Source organism: Desmodus rotundus, chromosome 8 (assembly GCF_022682495.2).
Source record: "Desmodus rotundus isolate HL8 chromosome 8, HLdesRot8A.1, whole genome shotgun sequence".
NCBI classification, from domain to species: Eukaryota; Metazoa; Chordata; class Mammalia; order Chiroptera; family Phyllostomidae; genus Desmodus; species Desmodus rotundus.
The window spans coordinates 42,637,901-42,656,908 of record NC_071394.1 but is presented as its reverse complement, the minus strand read 5'-3'; the positions used below and the strand labels follow the sequence as shown (position 1 = coordinate 42,656,908).

At 41.9% G+C, this 19,008-nt stretch overlaps 1 protein-coding gene across 1 annotated transcript in view; it reads right to left on the bottom strand.

Annotated features, from left to right (window-relative positions):
- The window catches only part of CA8 (carbonic anhydrase 8), a 99,529-nt gene that overhangs the window by 74,821 nt on the left and 5,700 nt on the right, over nt 1–19,008 (bottom strand). The window contains exon 3 of the mRNA XM_024572197.4: nt 9,674–9,798. Coding sequence (XP_024427965.1) covers nt 9,674–9,798 — 125 coding nt within the window. The remainder of the gene's footprint in view (nt 1–9,673; nt 9,799–19,008) is intronic.

Here is a 19,008-nt window from a genome sequence, read left to right as displayed (position 1 = left end):
GGCAAGCTGTCCTTTTTGCCCATCAAGCAACGTCCATCCAAAGCATTAACAATCGTTGCAGATGAAATCTCAAACTAGAATGGATCTTCCTGGTAAGAATAGGCTTTGGAATGTGACAGAAAACACTCCTTGGAGCAGAAATCAGTTCACAGGACTCACATGCCTCCTACCATTTCCTAGGTGTGCAACTCAGTCACCTTGGTCTCTGACCTCAGACGTGCATTCAGCAAAGTGGGTGGGACTACGTGGTCCATTAAACCCAGCCCATTTCTCATGGGGCAGCAAGGGTTCCACCTTCACAATACCACACTCCCATACCTTCACAAGCTACTCTGGTTTTTGTCCTCACAGCCTGCAAGGCCAAAGCATGATGCCACAGCTTCACGACAATGGCCCTATGCAAGGCTAAAATATACCAGTCTCAGAATGGGGGGCATTGGGGGGCGGGGAGGATGCATGCAGACATAAAAGCTCCTCACAGGGATGAAAACTGTTGTGCTGTCTCCTTCCATCTCAGCCATCAGCATAAAGACAAATAGTAAAGGATAATTCTCTCTTAAATTAAATATTTAATTAACCAAAATAGACTCCTCTTCACCCAGGCCATACATTATGGTTTCCTCTAAGTTGCCCCATGACCCTTAACTGTTTGGAGCCTCAGATCTTTCCTATGTTATTGGACAAGGTGATATCTAAAGATCCTTTTAAAAATAAATTCTTTAATTACATATCATATCTGTCTAATTCTCCCATGCCCTGTGTCACTACAGTCACCCTCTCATATTTCTTTGGAAAGTCGATGGAAGTCTCTATTTTGGAGGAGATTCACAACCATGAAGCTCCACTTACGATATCTATGGAAGTGAAGTAACTTGGAAAGATCATCATTTTGATACTAAAAAAGCAAACTCTTCCCAGAGCAGTAAAATAAATGTGAGTACACAAATGACTTGGGAGGCAGCAACTCAAAAGGCCAGGTCGCTTTGACTAAAAGAACATGTAAGTGGCAGACACTGTTTTTGTCTGAAAAGAAAAGAAGAAATATAAGCTATCTGGAGAACTGGGGAGGGAGGAGAAATATTGAGGGCTGGCACAATATTATGAGACAAATTCTTCATGCTTTGTTGGCCTATTTTGCAACCAAGACCTGGACTCGTCACATTTAAAGAATCCTGCTCTCCACCATGAAACTCCCTTTTTTTCTTTCTATTTTCCTAATGCAATCAGTTTTCTATAAACAGCTGGTATGTGGCTGGCTCAATTACCACAGCCTTTTCAGAGTACACAAAGCAATAGCTGCTCTTTAAATACAATATAAATTAAGATAAGCATTTGACCTACAATATGCTGTGTCTCTTTCTTGGTAATTCACTCTCAAATCATAAATTTTTATTAGGTCCAAAGGAGAAGAAAGTCAGACCCACCATCCATTATCTCCTGCTGGTTTGTGGGAGGGATCACTGCCCAACCCAACCAAACTATAGTTCATCTGTAGTGAAATGAGGCAAACAGAAATAATGTAGTGAGTTCTTTATAAGTTAAAGCTATTCAATTTATAGGTCCATATTTATTATTCTCAGACCATATCGTTCCCACATTAAGCTATTAAAATAAAGACACTCTCTTTGTAGAATGATGGGGAGAAGGGAGAATTAGTAATTTTTTTCAATTTAAAAACCATTTTTATTTTTCAATTATAGTTGACATACATTATTACATCAGTTCCTGGTAATTAGGCATTACATAACTTACTAAGTGATCATCCTGATAAAGCTTGCACCCCTGGCCCCATACATAGTTATTAAACTATTATTGACTATATTCCCTATGCGGTACTTTATGTCCCCATGCCTATTCCATAACAACCAATCTGTACTTCTTAATCCCTTCACATTTCCCACCCATCCCTCCAACCCTCCTCCCCTCCAGTAACCATCAAAAAGTTCTCTATATCTATGAGCTTGGTTTTGTTCTGATTCTTTACTTACTTTCTTTTTTACATTCAACTGCTGATAGATATATTATTTGACATTTTATTTTTCATATTTTTTATCTTGTTTTTCTTAGTCTTCATAGAGAAGACCTTTTATAATACTGGTTGGTGGTGATGAACTCCTTTCATTTTTTTCTTGTCTGGGAAGCTCTTTATCTGTCCTTCAATACTAAATGATAGCTTTGCTGGGTAGAGTAATCTTGCTTTCTTGCTTTTTATCACTTCGAATATTTCTTGCCAATCCTCTCCAGCCTCCAAACTTTCTGTTGAGAGATCAGCTGACAGTCTTATGGACGCTCCTTTGTAAGTAACCAACTGCTTTTCTCTTGCTGCTTTTAAGATTCTATCTTTAAACTTTGGCATTTTAATTATGATGTGTCTTGGTGTGGGCCTCTTTGGGCTAATGTTGTTTGGGACTCTGCATTTCCTGGATTTGTATGTCTATTTCTTTCACCAGGTTAGGGAAGTTTTCCATCATTGTTTTTTCAAACAATTTTCAATTTCTTGCCCTCTCTCTTCTCCTTCTGGCAACCCCATAATGCAAATGTTGGCATTCTTGAAGTTGTCCTTAAACTATCTTGAAGAGCCTCCATACACTATCCCCTTTTTTCTGATTCTTTTTCTTTTTTAATATATTTTATTGATTATGCTATTACAGTTGTCTCATTTTTTTCTCCCGTTTTTTCCCCTCCATCCTGTACCTTCCCTCCTACCATCATTCCCCCATCTTAGTTCATGTCCATGGGTCATACATATAAGTTCTTTGGCTTCCCCATTTCCCATACTATTCTTAACCTCCCCGTCTATTTTGTGCCTACCATTTATGTTTCTTATTCCCTGTACCTTTTCCCCCATTCTCCCCCCAATCCCTCCCTGCTGATAACCCTCCTTGTGATCTTTATTTCTGTGAATCTTTTTCTATTCTAATCGTTTGCTTAGTTCGTTTCTGGGGTTTTTTTTTTTTAGATTCAGTTGTTGATAGTTTTGAGTTTGTTGCCATTTTACTGTTTGTACTTCTGATCTTCTTTTTCTTAGATAAATCCCTTTAACGTTTCATATAATAAGGGTTGGTGATGATGAACTCCTTTAACTTGACCTTATCTGGGAAGCACTTTATCTGCCCTTCCATTCTAAATGATAGCTTGGCTGGATAGAGTAATCTTGGATGTGGGTCCTTGCCTTTCATGACTTCAAATACTTCTTTCCAGCCCCTTGGTGCCTGCAAGGTTTCTTTTGAGAAATCAGCTGATAATCTTATGGGAACTCCTTTGAAGGTAACTGTCTCCTTTTCTCTTGCTGCTTTTAAGATTCTCTCCTTCTGTGTAATCTTGGCTAATGTAATTATGATGTGCCTTGGTGTGTGCCTACTTGGGTCCAACTTCTTTGGGACTCTCTGAAGCTTCCTGGACTTCCTGGAAGTCTATTTCCTTTGCCAAATTAAGAAGTTCTCCATTATTTGTTCAAGTAAGTTTTTAATTCCTTGCTCTTCCTCTTCTCCTTCTGGCACCTCTATGATTCTGATGTTGGAATGTTTAAAGTTGTCCTGGAGGTTCCTAAGCCTCTCATTTTTTTGGATTGTTGTTTCTTTATTCTGTTCTGGTTGAATGTTTATTTCTTCCTTCTGCTCCAAACCGTTGATTTGAGTCCCAGTTTCCTTCCATTCACTATTGATTCCCTGTACATTTTCCTTTATTTCACTTTTTGTGGCCTTCACTTTTTCCTCTATTTTGCAACCATATTCAACCATTTCTGTGAGCATCCTGATTACCAGTGTTTTGAACTCTGCATCTGATAGTCTGGCTATTTCTTCGTCACTTAGTTGTATTTTTTCTGGAGCTTTGATCTGTTCATTTATTTGGGCCATATTTTTTTGTTTGGATGTGCCTGTTATGTAGTATGGGGTGGAGCCTTAGGTATTCACCAGGGTAGGACAACCCAGGTTACTGCGTTGTGGCACTTGTTTGTGAGGGAAGGTTCTGAGAAGGAACAATACCGCTGGCTCAGCTCTCATCCAGCTTTCAATCACTTCCCCCACTATCCACAAGCAAATTGGGCCCTTCTGGTGCTGATTCCAGTGGGTGGGTTTGTGTATATTCTAGGATCTTGTGGGTCTCTCCAATGAACTCTCCTGTGAGGCTGGGAGTTTCTCCCACAGCCTCAACCCCCACAGGTTTTTTCAGTCAGAGGTTTTGGGGCTTTATTTCCCCATGCTGGAATCCTGGGTTGCATGATCTGTCTTGCTCCCCAGTTATTCTTCCCGGTTTATCCACATGCAAATTTGGGACTGCCTGTTCCACCAGCCGCCACCTTGCCTGGTCCACCAGCTACCACCTCACCCACTTGTGGAGGTGGTTGGGTGGTGATGCTTCAATGTGGTCTGAAGCTGTCCACTGGATGCACTGGCTCAGTGTTCTTCCAGGTGATGCAGGCCAAGGTCAGCTGATGCCTGAGTTCTGCCAAGGGCTACTTGGCATAAACTACAAAGCATTCTGTGGATGGCTACTATTTGTGTTAGGCTTTGAGGTACCCAATAGAGCCCAAGTTGCTAACCAAGGCGAGCTGTTGCTAGTGTTGGGCCTGGGGCCTCTTAGCAAGAGGTACGAGGCATGCTGAGGGCAGATGCTGCTTGTTTGAGAGATTTTAGGAAATATTAACATGAGCCAAGACAGGCCATTCCTATAAAAAGTCACTGAAAACAGCTTGGGTGGGCCTGAAAGTTAGGTGGGGCAGAGCCTCAGGCAGTCACCAGGCTGGGGCAAACAGTGTGAGCCAGTTTGATGGAGTCTCAGATAAGGAGCTGGCTCTGTGGGGAGAGGGCTCATCAAAAGAACAACGGCCTCTACCAGCACTTCTGTCTAGGAGAAAGCTACGCCCCCAGCACTCACCCTAATGGTCACAACTTTCAGTTCCTCCACATATGTCTCTAGTGCTTTTCAAGCTCCTGCCCCAGTGCTGGAGCTCAGGGGGAGTGAGTCCAACACAGTCTGTGCATAGGCCCTTTCAGAGGAACTGCCTGGGACTCCAGAAACCTCCCATCTCACTTAGTCACAATCCCACCTCATTTTTAGAGCCAGAAGTTATGGGGACTTCTCCTCCTGGCACTACAACCCTCAGCTGGGGGAATGGTGTAGGGCTGGGACCCCTCGCTCTTCATGGGGGACCTCTGTAGCTGAGATATCCCTCCCTATTTTTATCCTCGTGAGTGTGGGTCAGCCTGTTGTGTATCTTGCCCCTCCTCCCCCACTCGATGTGGTTTCTTCTTCAACTCCCTAGTTGTTTATGACTTCCATTCAGCTCTATTTCAGGCAGTACCAAATGATGATCGTTCTGTACCTGAGTTGTAATTTTGATGTGCTTATGGAAGCATGCGAGTACTTCATTTACCTATGCCATCATCTTGACTGGAAGTCCCACGTAATGCTTTTATTTGGAAAAATAAAACTTGGCCATGCTGTTGATCTCCTAATCCGCTCTTCTCCCTTTTTTTTACATTTTACTGATCCAGGTCTGGGTAAAAAAGTTGAAGGAATTCATAAATACAGATTGGTAGTTAAAAAATAGTCATGGGGGTGCAAACTACAACATAAGGAATATAGTCAATAGTATTGTAATAACTACGTATGGTACCAGGTAGGTACTAGACTTATCAGGGGATCATTCATAAATTACATAAATGTCTAACCACTATGTTGTACACAGTAAATGAGTATAAAATAATACTGAATGCCAACTGTAGTGGAAAAATTATAAAAATTAAAATTTTACTAATCCAGCATAAAACCTAAATGCTTGGGAAGTATTCTCCCATTGAAGTATGAAAGTAGCTATTCATGTATAAAAATTAATCATAATTTAGCAAGAGTTATACAGACCACAGACTTAGGCTACCTTGAAGTAGCAAAGAAGGTGACTGCCTCCAAAGACAAATGATGAAAATAAAATTTATAGTCTGGAAGTTTAACGTGACTCTATATACCTAGCAGTTTTTCCATCAGTTAGATTTGTAACAAAAATTAATAAGAATGGAATAATTCTAGTGGGATGGTGGATGCACAGATCATACCTGTGTTAGCAAAAGAGCTGCATTCATACTCATAGAAAATTGACAACTGGACTTCAAGAGCAAACAGGTCTAATGACGTCAAAGAAAATAATGAAGCGTCCACAGCCACCAGGACAAACATACAGAAATTGACTTGATGAGAACTCAAGCTTGTCTTCAATCAACAACTCATGTGGCTGTCTCGATTAAATAACACAATGCAAAATACCCACACATTAAATAAAGTTATGTTTTCAGGTAACAGAAAGAAAGATGCAGCACAGTTTTTTTTCTTGTTAAGGCACTGTCATTAAGCATAAACCTGAAGTAGTCATAACAGAGTTTGGGTTTTACAAGATGAAAGCATGGTGAGAAGTGTGTGTTTCTGAAAACTAAAAATCTTAAGAAGGAACAAAAATGGCATGCTTTATCCATCTTGCTTAACCAAAGACTTTGAGCTGAAATTGTTTGAAGTGACAAATTGGATTACTTTTTGAAACGATGTGGGTGCTGGCTTCTAGCAGGATCAAAACACATTCAGGATCTGTATTTATAATTTTTAAAAGCCAAGAAGGGAGGTCGATGAATTTCTGATAAAAGCCATTCTTGTGTTACATGTAACAGACATAATAAATATTTGTTTACAATGTTTAATAAGCCAACCATTAAAGTTTAAGTGAAATCAACAAAAAGGAAATAGGTATTGATGTGATTTAAAAACTAAAGTTAGTCCTAAAATGTAAATAAAATATGGGAAAGTGTCTTAAAATTTTTTTTAATCATGTACCAAAACGGGTACCTGGTCCCCACACACAGCTGTCCGGCTGGCTACACCCTGTGTTCGAGGCGGCCCTAGATGGCAGCTCAGGACCAGGGCACAAGTGACAAGTTATGCACCCGCCTCCACATCAGCCATCTCATTCCCTCCTGGACTGTTCTACGCAGAGCCCCTCTCTCCTCTTCAGCACACCACTGTGCCCTCTCCTTCTCAACGCCCAGCTCAGTGTTCACAGCCTCCATTAAAACAAACAAACAAACAGCCCACTTGGAGCCATCCCCCTCTAGTGCTGCACCCCCGCAGCGTTCATGCACACGGTAGGATATAGCACTAAACAAACACCAGAGACCGATACAAGCATTTTCTCTTATATCGGATGAGGGACAATCTGGGATAACCAAGAACATAAATATTATCCATGACGTATTTTGGAAAAATTAGAGTCAGTAATTCCATGATGCTAAAGATAAATACTTCTGCAGAAACAAAGCCTCACTACCAGAATTTAATTTTCACTCCGAACAAACCATTACCTGTGATTAATGGGCCGGAGCAGGTACACCACCACTGAGGAGCAGGACCAGTCAGAACATTTGGTCCGGAAATTCTACTCAGCTGCAGAGCAGAGAGCACACACCACTGACTCACCTAATCTAATTAACTTCTCCAAGGCTAAACACTGTGAGTCACAGGCAAAGCCACTGAATCCCCATCCAGAAGTTTTTGCCTACCCAGTTGTTTCTATCTCTCCCTAAATGTTTTATTATTTGAGTATATCTTTGAGGACTGGTAGAGACCAGATGATTAAGTAGCCTTTCAAACTCAAAGAATCGAGCAGAGCTGAGGCCTGGCAGCCCTCACTTTGCTCTCCACTCCCCAGTAGGTTTAATTGTTCTGGATTGTCGTGTGCCCTCCTTCCTCTCTGAGGCATTCTGGTGGGAACTTTTCCTCCTCACGTCGAGTGAGGGCAGAGCAGCGGCCAGAGGTGACACAGAGGCTGGGCAGAGTTGCTGTAAGGCATCTGAATTGAGAGGACATCTGTAGGCTTTGAGAACGAAGCCCCTACAAAGGTGACACTGAAGACCCAACCTTCCCCATCAAACCCTTCAGTAAGCTGTTACTGTCCTCACTATCACAAGAGTGTGTATACACATATACACACACATATATACATATACACACACACATATATCTATCACATATTCCCTTCAACATACTGTAGTTGTTTTCCCCTCCTATCCTCAAGACATCAAATATTTTAGCCTTGAGATTTGAGATTTTTTAAAATATTTTACTTATTTATTTTTAGAGAGAGGGCAAGGGAGGGAGAAAGAGAGGAAGAGAACTATGGATCAGTTGCCTCTCTTACGAGCCCAGTCCAGGGACCGAACCCGCAACCCAGGCACGCACCCTGAAAGAGAATTGAACCAGCAACCTTTCGCTTTGCGAGGCAACACCCAACCAACTGAGCCACACCAGTCAGGGCAAGTTGTTTTTTTTTTTTTAATGAAAGGGATCTTCTGAGCTTCCACAGGGAGTTTTTTCATTATAATTAATATTGAGAAATACTTCCTCTACTTCATGTTTTGAGGTACATTTATACAAATTATAAAGTAGTGATTTCCAGCCACTGAGGCAGAACTGGACATGTGTACCTGACCATGAGCAGTGCCATATAAAACTAAGTACATGCACAGCTGGGAACAACGGAGAAGGAAGACCGGCATTCCAGCGTCCCCCCAGATACAGTGCTACCTGCCACTGAAGGGCTACATCCTGGACAGAACCGCGCATCCTTATAAAAGAAATATAAACGAGGCCGGGACCAACAGAGACATCTCCTCAATTTCACCACCATGGATTGTCTCTTGATGTTCCCAGCACTGGACTAAAGGATGCAAATAAAAAGGAGAAGGAAGGGGAGGCTTTTTCTTCCGGAGCTGTCTCAGCTAAGGCTGTGTAACGAATTACCAGACTGGAGGCTTAAACAAGAAGCATTTATTTCTCCCTTCTGTAGGCTGGGAAGTCCAAGATCAGGTGCCAGCACATCTAGGGTCCAGTGAGGGTCCACTTCCTGGTTTGTAGATGGCTCTCTTCTCACCCTGTCCTCACAAGGCAGAGAGTAGAGAAGCAAGCTCTCTGGACTCTTAGAAGGGCACTAATTCCATTCAAAGGCTCCACCCTCACGACATCAACATCACCTTCCCCACCTCCTAATACCGTAACATTGGGGTGGGAGAGAGTTTCAATATACGAATGAGGAGGTGGGGGCACACAAACATTCAGTCCACAAAAGAAGCCCACAATCAGTGAGAAAGACACTTTAGACACTAACGGTAACAATCCACGAGATCAGTGCCACCGCAGCAATCTACCAAGTCCACTGGGGGCAAAGGACAGGGAGAAGGTAACTGTGCTTAGAGGAGGAACTAAGTCCCGAGGATGAAATGACACTTCAACTAGAGTTGAACTAGGCTCGTGACTGGTGTTGAGCTTTCTCCAAAAGTTATTTGTTTTCAGCTTATCATTGATTCAGAGCATCTACAAGTGACCAACTGAATTTGCAGAGGCAGCAGAATTTTTAGAAGAGTAATAATAGGATGCAACTTAACAGCTTTACTTAATAGATCACCTTTATGGCCAGTAGCCCATGTGCATTCTTCCAGCCACGAAAGTCCCTGGGAACCGTCATTTGCTGCTCCCAGCTTACATTTCATTACTTACATACATACTTTTTAATTTTAATGTAACTTCGTGAAAATTCAAAAGCTATGCATCTACTTTTAAACTAAGCCACTTTCAATAATCACTGAATACTGTCCACAAACAATAAGAATTTTACATGATTTGTTACTCTTACCTCCATGGGAAAAGCTTTGAAATTAACGGTGTGCTCAGAACCACGCTGGTTTTCTCTTCCCCAGTGAAATCTAACTTCATACAGTTCAAATTCATGCCCTTGAGGCAACGGACCTCCCGACAGAACTAAAAAAAAAAAATAAAATAAATTCTATTTAATTATATCTCAAATATATTCATCAGCACAGCAATATAACCACTGGGGACACATTTTGCCAAAAAACTCTCATGAGCTCTACAGATTAAATGCATATAGCCAAAATGAGAACCACCTCACAACTGTGAGACGAAGTCACACTCTGTGGGCTGGGCTGAAATTCTTATCATGGCCAACCAGATACAGTAGAAATTCAAAAACTCTGCAATACTTGGTATGACATGTATATCATTTCATTTCAACTTTGTTAGCTTTAGACCAAAAATTATGCACTAGCTATACTCCCTGAGATATAAAGTTAGCACTGGTCAGGAGACAAAACTACGGTTTGGACCAATGACTTGCTCTAGCTGTATCGGTAAACCAAGCCTTGCTCACACATGATCCACTCATAGCAGTTGTCTTTCAATTTAGAGAATAGGTATAAGCTAATAAAATTATCTCTGAAGAGAATTATTATTAAGCCAATCTGATTTTTCAGTGTCACATACAGTGCAAACAAAATAAAATTATGATAAAATATTAATAGTACTTGAAATATGAACATTGGTTCTATAAAGCCCTGTCTATATTTCTCATTTCTGAATATGACCCAGAACTTTGTCTCAAATATGGACACTGTAAAAGATAATAAAAATAGATTTGTACAGGAACCTGTCTTGAAGTGGTAAAATACTTTCTTAGTTAAACACTCCCTGATTATCGTATGGAAAAACCTGAAATAAGTTTATTAGAAATGGCCAATTGCAATACAAATAAAGGTTGTTTGTATTTTTCTTGTAAAAACTCTTCATTCTAAACGGTACCAGCTTGCCCTGGCTTGTGTGGCTCAGTGGATTGAGCACTGGACTATGAACCAAAGGGTTGCTGGTTTGATTCCCAGTCAGGGCACGTGCCTGGGTTGCAGGCCAGGTCGCCAGTAGGGGGCTCTCGAGAGGCAACCATATATTGATATTTCCCCCTCCCTTCTCCTCTCTAAAATAAATAAATAGAATATTTAAATGGTATCAGCTAAGAATTACAGGTTATTTTTCAGTCAAGGACCTGACAAAATCTACCCCATTCCCCCAGAAGTGGTCTGTCCCAGAGAGACTGGCACTGACAGTCAGGTTGCCCTTGTGGGAAAAGTGGCTGCATCCAAACCACTCTCCCAAGGCACAGTTGGTTATCCAGCCTTACTCTAAAACTTAAAGGAGAAGAAAGCAAATTGGTGCAACAGTATTTACTTGTTTGGTTGATTCTTCATCCCATAATTTGTTCCACAAAGAATTTAAAGCTGCTTATATCAAGGTACATATACAATAGCCAGAAAGCATAAATCAGAAAAAAGAGCAAAGGTTAAATACAGAGGCAGAAAATGGATGGAGAGATGAGGCTATTGCACAAACAAATATCATGAAGTCCTTGCAAAAAGTGCCCGAAAAATTTGCATCTAAGCTTTCTACCAGCTCAAAACAGAAAAAGAGCTACAGTACAAACAGCAATTTTAATTTTTCAAGTGCACAAACCTCACAACAAGGGGGGAGGGGGTGAAATGCATGGCCTTTGGGATACTATCTTTCACAAGTTTAATGTTCTTCCTCATATCTGGTCTTACTTAAGTCTCACAACAAATCAGAGAGGTCGGCGTTGTCATCCGCATGGACAGGTGAGAAAAATATGACTGAGAGGAGCTAAGTGTGACCTGCCCTGGTCACCCAGCTAGCGAGCTCCAGGAGCCTGGAACTCGAATCTTCTGACCCATATCTCAGGGTGAGACAAGGATGGAGAAAACCACATCGCAGTATCTGCAAGCGTGAGCTGAAAAACAATGAGTTCTTGAAGTCTAGATTTCTAAACTGCAATCCTATTTCCCAGGACAATAAAAAATGTAAATACACGGATCACAAAGGGTTGCAAACATCCAGAAGTGCATTGCGGGCTCACTGAATACCTTCAAAAATCATCCAAGCTGCGGATGGGGGAAGGTATGAAATGTTTCTAGTTCAACCAGGGGGCCAGTTTGTGAATACCCAGGAAGGAGGCCTTGAGTCTACCCACAGTGTACCCACTTCCCAAACCAAAAAGAGGTTGGAAAGCTTAGAAGACTCACTGTACCCCAGCCTCATCATCAGAACTAGAGAGCACACCCCTCGCTGTGTGCAAGCACCACCTGACCCGAGGCTTCAGAGGGCTGTATTCTGTAACACTCTGCTTTTAAAAGAAGGTGAAAAATCATCTCCAAGGAGGCTTAGCTCCACACTAAGGAAAAAAGAAAGAGGAGTATTGTGAAATAAAGTTCGTGTGAAATGGGAAAGAAGATTAAAAAAATTTCCCAAAACCCTCCTATTGCATACACCCAGCACATGTCACACACAGGCAGCATTTCTAAAACTGCTACAGGGCAGTCTACTGGTTTCTTATAAAAATGGATGCTATGACTGATCTTCACAGTGATTTCGGGAGGCCAAAAAAAGATCCATTCTCCAAAAATAGAACCCCCCACCTGAACAATGCCCGATATTTCTTTAACAAGAATGAAATGCTTCATTTAAAACTTGGGGAGAGAGCTTACATTTTTAAACGCCCAGGAAATTTAAACTCCACAAATCTATGTCTTGATAGGGAGGTTCCAGGCCCACTGGAGTCCACTGTTCACCTACATTGTACCAGACACCGTGTTAAGTGTTTAAGATACACTGGTTTTGACAAAACAGACGAAATTCCATGGTCTTGTGGATCTTCCATTCTATTGGGTTGACAATGTACACAAAGAAACATTTTGCCTGGCCTGGTCCCCAGGGCGAAGTGACAAGAGGCGGCTTCCAGCCGGGAATCAGGTGCTGGGGCCCTTTAGCTTTTGCTGCAGATGAAAAATCCGAAGTTAAACCCCACTGAAACCATGCGCTGTACAAAGCCACAAAAAATGACAACCACTGAAACTGGAATTTTACAAGGTGCCTGGTAAATATTACCTGTTCATCTCCTAAGAGTGATGGTATTTATAGACGAAAAATAAATAGTAGCTCTGTTTTACCCATTTGGCAACATCCTCTTAAGGCATTTTTCTGCCTTTTTATTGCTTTTTTAGAATCAGGAAGCCAGTCATACCAAAAGGTGTACACTCTTTCCAAATTTATGATTATCAAGTTTTGCGGAGTGATACTTCGTCACGACCTGGCAGGTTTATTACTTGTGATGCCATTAGGCTCAATAAAATTTTTTACAATGAAACAACATAACACTCATACTGATAACATGCTGCATTTCCTTAGAATAACAAACTGGTGGAAAATATAAAATAAACTGAAGTCACTGCTGCTGCATCCATTTTCATTATACCCTGTAAAAGTCATGCCCGTCAGGCTTATGAGATATAAAAAGAGGTCCTTCTCCAAAACTTGAGGAACAAAATATGGTTCTGTCCAGAAAAAGCCCAGCTATCGTTAATATAACGAGAGCAGTGTGTGCAACATTGAGTGGGCTGGAATGCATGTGCGTGAACAATGATGACTTCACAGTACCAGTCAGTGGGGGTGGCAAATGCTGTTGAGTGCGCATGTGTACTGTGTGGCTGATGCATTCAAAATGACTGACTGAGTAGAGCATCGAATCTGCATCAAATTCTGTGTTAGGCTTAAACATCCCTCCTCAGAAACTATTTGAATGATTCAGAAGGCTTTCGGGGATGATGCAATGAGTACAGCACAAATAAAAGTGTGGCACAAATGCTTCAAAGATGGTCAAGAATCTGTTCAAAGTGACCTGTGTTCTAGAAGGCCTGCAACAAGCAGAACACCTGAGAATGCTGAACATATACAGGCTGCTATGAACAAAGACCAGCCACTGACAGTGCGAGAACTAGAAGCTGATCTGGGGATTCCAAACACTACTGTGTCCCATTTGATGCAGGGTCTTGGCATGAAAGAAGTCGTGGCAAAATTTGTCCCACAGCTTCTGCTACCAGAGCAGAAGGAACATCATACTGCAGTTGTTAATAACTTGATTCAAACCGCTACCAAAGAACCAGATTTCCTCAAGGTCATAACCACAGACAAATCCTGGGTCTATGGCTATGATCTGAAACAAAGGCCCAGTCGTCCCAATGGAAGTCACCTGGTTCTCCATGCCCGAAGAAGGCACTTCAAAGTTGCAGCAAAATCAAGACCCTGTTAACTGCGTTTTTTAATTGGGAAGGTGTTGTCCATCATGAACACACCCCTCCAGGCCAAAAAATTAATAGGGAGCACTACCTCAATATTCTTCCTTGGTTGAGAGATGCAATGTGACAAAAACAGCCACAGCTATGGGCAACTGGTGATTCGCAGCTTCATCACAACGACATGCCCACTCATCTATCACATCTCATGCAGTTTTTGGCAACACATCTAATCACCCAAGTGACTCAGCCCCGCTACAGCCCAGATTTCGTACCCTACAACTTCTGGCTTTTCCCAAAACTAAAATCACCTTTGAAAGGGAAGAGATTTCACACCATAGATGAGATTCAGGAAAATACAATGGAGCAGCTGATGCCAATTCCAACAAAGGATGTTGCAGTTTTGAAAAGTGGAACAGATGCTGGGAGAACTGTGTGAGGTCCCAAGGTACCTACATTTAAGGGAACTGAGGTGTCATTGTCCTATGTACAATGTTTCTTGTATCTTCTTCAATAAATGTCTATTTTCATAGCGTGTGGCTGGATACTTTCTGGACAGAACACACATGCGCACACTCTCTCTCTCTTACCTAAATCTATTTAAGCTTCTATATCCTTTGTTGAAAACAAATTTGCCAGATACTTTAAAGGCTGATGTTGATCAAAGCTTAGCTCCCTCATTTCATTTGAGTTCCACACACATTTTCAGATGAATTCCATGCCCTGTGTCGGGCACCAAGTTCACAAAAAGAAGGATGTAGTCGTAGAGTTGCCAAGGCATTGCATTAAAAGAGTGAGGCCAAGGGCACCAGGCACTAAGAGAACATCCAGCACAGGCCAAGCCAAACCTAAGGGATCAGAATGTCAGGGAACTTTCCACAGGAGATGAAAGCTAAGCAGAGCCTTGAAAAAGAAGCTATTAGAAGTGAGAGCGTACACTGCAGCAGAGAGAAGAGGCTGAGAAGGGCTCAGAGGTATGAAGTAGCTTGAATGTGTTCCCAGAGAATAAAGGTAGAGGTTACCAGGGGCCCAAGGCAGGCCTGCAGACGTGTGAGCATCGGGAAGAGACCTGCAGCCCATGTCAGGAGCTGGAGTTTAACATGGAGGGAATCATCAATGGCTCTTATATGGGAACTAATGTTTTAAAATGCAAAAATATTACTCCATGTCTGCACGGTTGGTGGACCAGCAAAGGGCAAGCCTAAGTGATTAGCAAGCTGCTGTCATAGATCAGGCAAACTTGGTGAGGCCAGGAAAGAGAGACACATCCCCAACAGGGAGGGACACCAACACCATGGTCCCCAAAAGGATCCCCAAAGGATCCAAAGGCCCAAGTTCATTCTTGGTAGGTTTAAAGATTTCAGAACCTCAGTTTAACTTTTAAGAAATCCCAAATGTATTCATAAAACATTCTAAAAAATAGTATTAATTACTTTTTTAACATTTGAAGTCTTGAAAGAAAAAAATCAATATTTTTATTGTCTTTAGTTTTGTAGGTTAGCTTTTAACTAACCTGTAATATTATTTCTTTTTTGAAGTTTTTTTTAATACTCATCCAAGGACATTTTTTCATTACTCTTAGATGGAAAAGAAGAGAGGGAGGAGGGAGGGAGGGAGGGAGGGAAGGAGGGAGGCAGAGAGAAAGAGAGAAACATTATGGTTGCCTTCTCATATGTGCTCAACCAGGGATCGATTCCACAACCCAGGCATGTGCCCGGATAGGGAATTGAACCCAAAACCTTTTGGTGTATAAGATGACGCTCCAACCAACTGAGCCACACCAGCCAGGGCAGCTTTATATCATTTTAAAGAATAAATATCATCAGCTCTTAAAGGAAGAGATAACATCGACAATACAGAGAGGAGGCTGTTATGCTGGATCTGCACACGCAAAATGAAGGCAACTGTTCAGGTAATTCAAACCCCCCAAAGGTAGCTAATAATAAATAAAATCATAAAGAAATTGAACCTTGACATTTTATATAAATAAACAGTATACAGTCTCTTCTTAAGTGAAAATATTTTTAAGATATTTTTGAAAACTTCATCTTTAAATCAGTAAAGTTGCTACGAAGCACTATAAAAAGTTGTCATTTCTTAAAAAGTATGATTCATAATAAGATAATAATCTAGCCTAAAATTAACTTTGAGAATTATAGAAGACCCAGAAGTAAAATTTTCTAATTAAGGTTTCTATAATAAGTTACAGTGAAGGGCACAAGTGACCGATCTTGATTAGCAATTCCTCCCACACTGATGGCCCTTTAAAATGTCATTATCCCTAACACACTGCGTGTCGTCAGATGGAATGACATTCTTACTGCACAAGCTTGGGCAGTCTCACGCTTCCTCACAACTTCGGTATCAAACCACTCAGGTGAGAATCTATAATAATTTTATTTTTACACTTTAGCTACTTTTTATATCACTGGATGTTCTATTTTAATCTGTCTGTGGACACTAAGTTGTTCAGATTCCTGCAGCTCAGTGATTCGCTTGCCCCACACACGTAATATATGTGGTGGCTTAGATAAAATTCTCCACAGTCTGATCAGGTCCGCCTGGAATGGGAACCCTGGCTCAACCCCAGGTTTGGAGACACTCATTGAAATATGCTCAGAGCAGAGGGAGAGAATGGTGACAGGATCCAAAACGTGGTCCAGCCACAGGGGCTCTACACGGCCCACCCCGCCTCTCTCCTGGTCCACATAACCAATCACTGAAGCTCATAGGTGGCGTCTCCGAAATCCCTCTTTCGTCATGCCTTCCTTCCCGTTGCCACTGCCCACACAGTAGCCACAGCCTTGGTGAACTGAGTCTCATGCAATAACCTGCAACCTGACCCCTAATTTCTCCCAGATCCCATCCTACTCGTTGCTACAAGGTTAATTTTCCTAAAGCAACACGATTATGACTGTATCCTTCAGAAAATAAACAATGTTTATACTTGGTAAACTTGGTTCAAGGTCCCTCATGAATTTGCTCCAACATACCCTCTCCATTATATTTTCTATTAACCTCATTTACTATGAATAAAACTTTACTTCCAGATTATTTAAGGATGCACCTTTCCCTTCACGATCTCTAGCCCTTCCCATATCCACGTCTGTTTGCCTACTACTCTCTCTCCCCACACATCCCAATCTCCCAGATCCCAATGCTATTCACCCTCGAAGGGTCACTGCAAATGCTACTCCCTCCCCAAATCCTTCCCTAACAATTTCAAGCAAAAATAATCTCTCCCTGTACACCTATTTTTCACACCTACCCCTATAAGCTTCTTGAGGGCAGGCACCAGGTGTGATTTACGTTTACCTTACCCAAAGCATGGAGCACCCTGCATAAGGTAAGACAAAGATTGCCCACTGCTCCTTACAGGTGGATGAACCAACCCAGTGATTGCGTTTGGTTCACAGGCCCACGTCTGCAGCTTTTCTGGGCGCGTCAAACATCTGGCAAACTAGGTATGCTTCCTGCAGCTTGCTGGTTCCCACAGTCCCAACCAGTCCCACTGCCGCCCAACACCGCACGTAAAGCAGAGGGCCAGTAGCTATTTACAAGTTTTGCTCTCCTGGCTGTTCTCATTTGTGGTACCTGCCTGGCTCTTGGAGATACATTTGTAATTCCTACAGTGAATGACCAATAAGTAAGTATTAGTGAATGAAAGACTATCTATGAGGAAAGTTGAAGGAACTAGTAATACTCTGAAAGGAAAAAGGGCAATTTCATAATAGGATGATGGTAGTCAGTATTTTAAAGGATGCTATGGGAAAATATAATTACGTTTGTCCTGTATAGGTCCAATCCCTAAATGGACACAAGGAGGGCAATCGTGGAACTTTTTGATCTTTGAAATTACTCAAAAAGCAAAATGGGCTTGCTCAGTAAGGAATGCTGTTCAAACTGAGGACGCCCAGCCACTTGCCAGAGGAGCTGAGCCAGGAGGCTGGGCAGGCTGCCCTCCAGGAGGTTCCACTCAGGGAATCCATGACTCAGCCCTGTCCTGAACTCATGTGCTGTCTTACTGGAAAACGGAACTCTGAACCAAGCAGCATGCAGTCTGTGTGAACACACCACTCATGGAGTGCATGTTGTGCAAGAGAAGAGGGCTGAGGAGGAGACCTTGAGACACCCATTATATAAGGGACTGGAGAACAAAGGACCGGCAGAGAACAGACAGTCAAAATTAAGAAGAAACACCAGGAGGTGATGTGTCACAGAGACCAACCCGAGAGAGTTTCCAAAAACTCCATCGCAAATGCAGCAGAATTAAAGTATTTCAAGAATTTTAAAGCATTCGTGTGGTTGTGAGATGAGAAGCTCATCAATGACTCTGGTTTGGGATCTCCGGCAGGGGTTAGGAGTGGAGGTCAAGCCCAGGGCGTGCCTCAGTTTAAGTTCAGGCAGCGTGTCCAGATGGGCTTATGTAGCAGTGCTATGTCATTAGGATTCCATTACAAAGCTTTAACTTACTAAATGCCTGCATTTAAATTATGCTACAATTCTTGTGAATCCTTTTGGCAATCCCTTTTTATTGTTTAATGTAAACAAAGCAGCAGCAGCGGCAACAACAACAAAAGAAAGAACAAACAAAGTAGCCCAGGCCACTGACAGCCACCGTGAGGTCAGACATTTCGGTGGATCAGTGTGTATGAAGTTTAATTTCTTAAAAAAAAATTGTGCTTGTTATTTGAAAATATGAGCCTTATGAGCTTTTTATTTAAAAAGACAACATCCAACAAATATATATTATTAAGTAAAAGAAGCCAAACTGAAAAGGCTACATAATGTATAATTCCAACTATATGACATTCTGGAGAAGGTAAAATTATGGAGACGGTAAACAGATCTGCGGTTGCCAGCGGGTGGGGAGAGGGAGGGAGGAACGGGCAGAGCACAGAGGGTCTTAGGGCAGTGGGACTGGTCTGTATCACAGCACAGTGATGGAAACACGGCATACACAACATCTGTTCAGACCACAGAGTGTGCAGCACCGAGGTGCACCCTAAGGTAAACTACGGACTGGAGCTGACGAGGATGC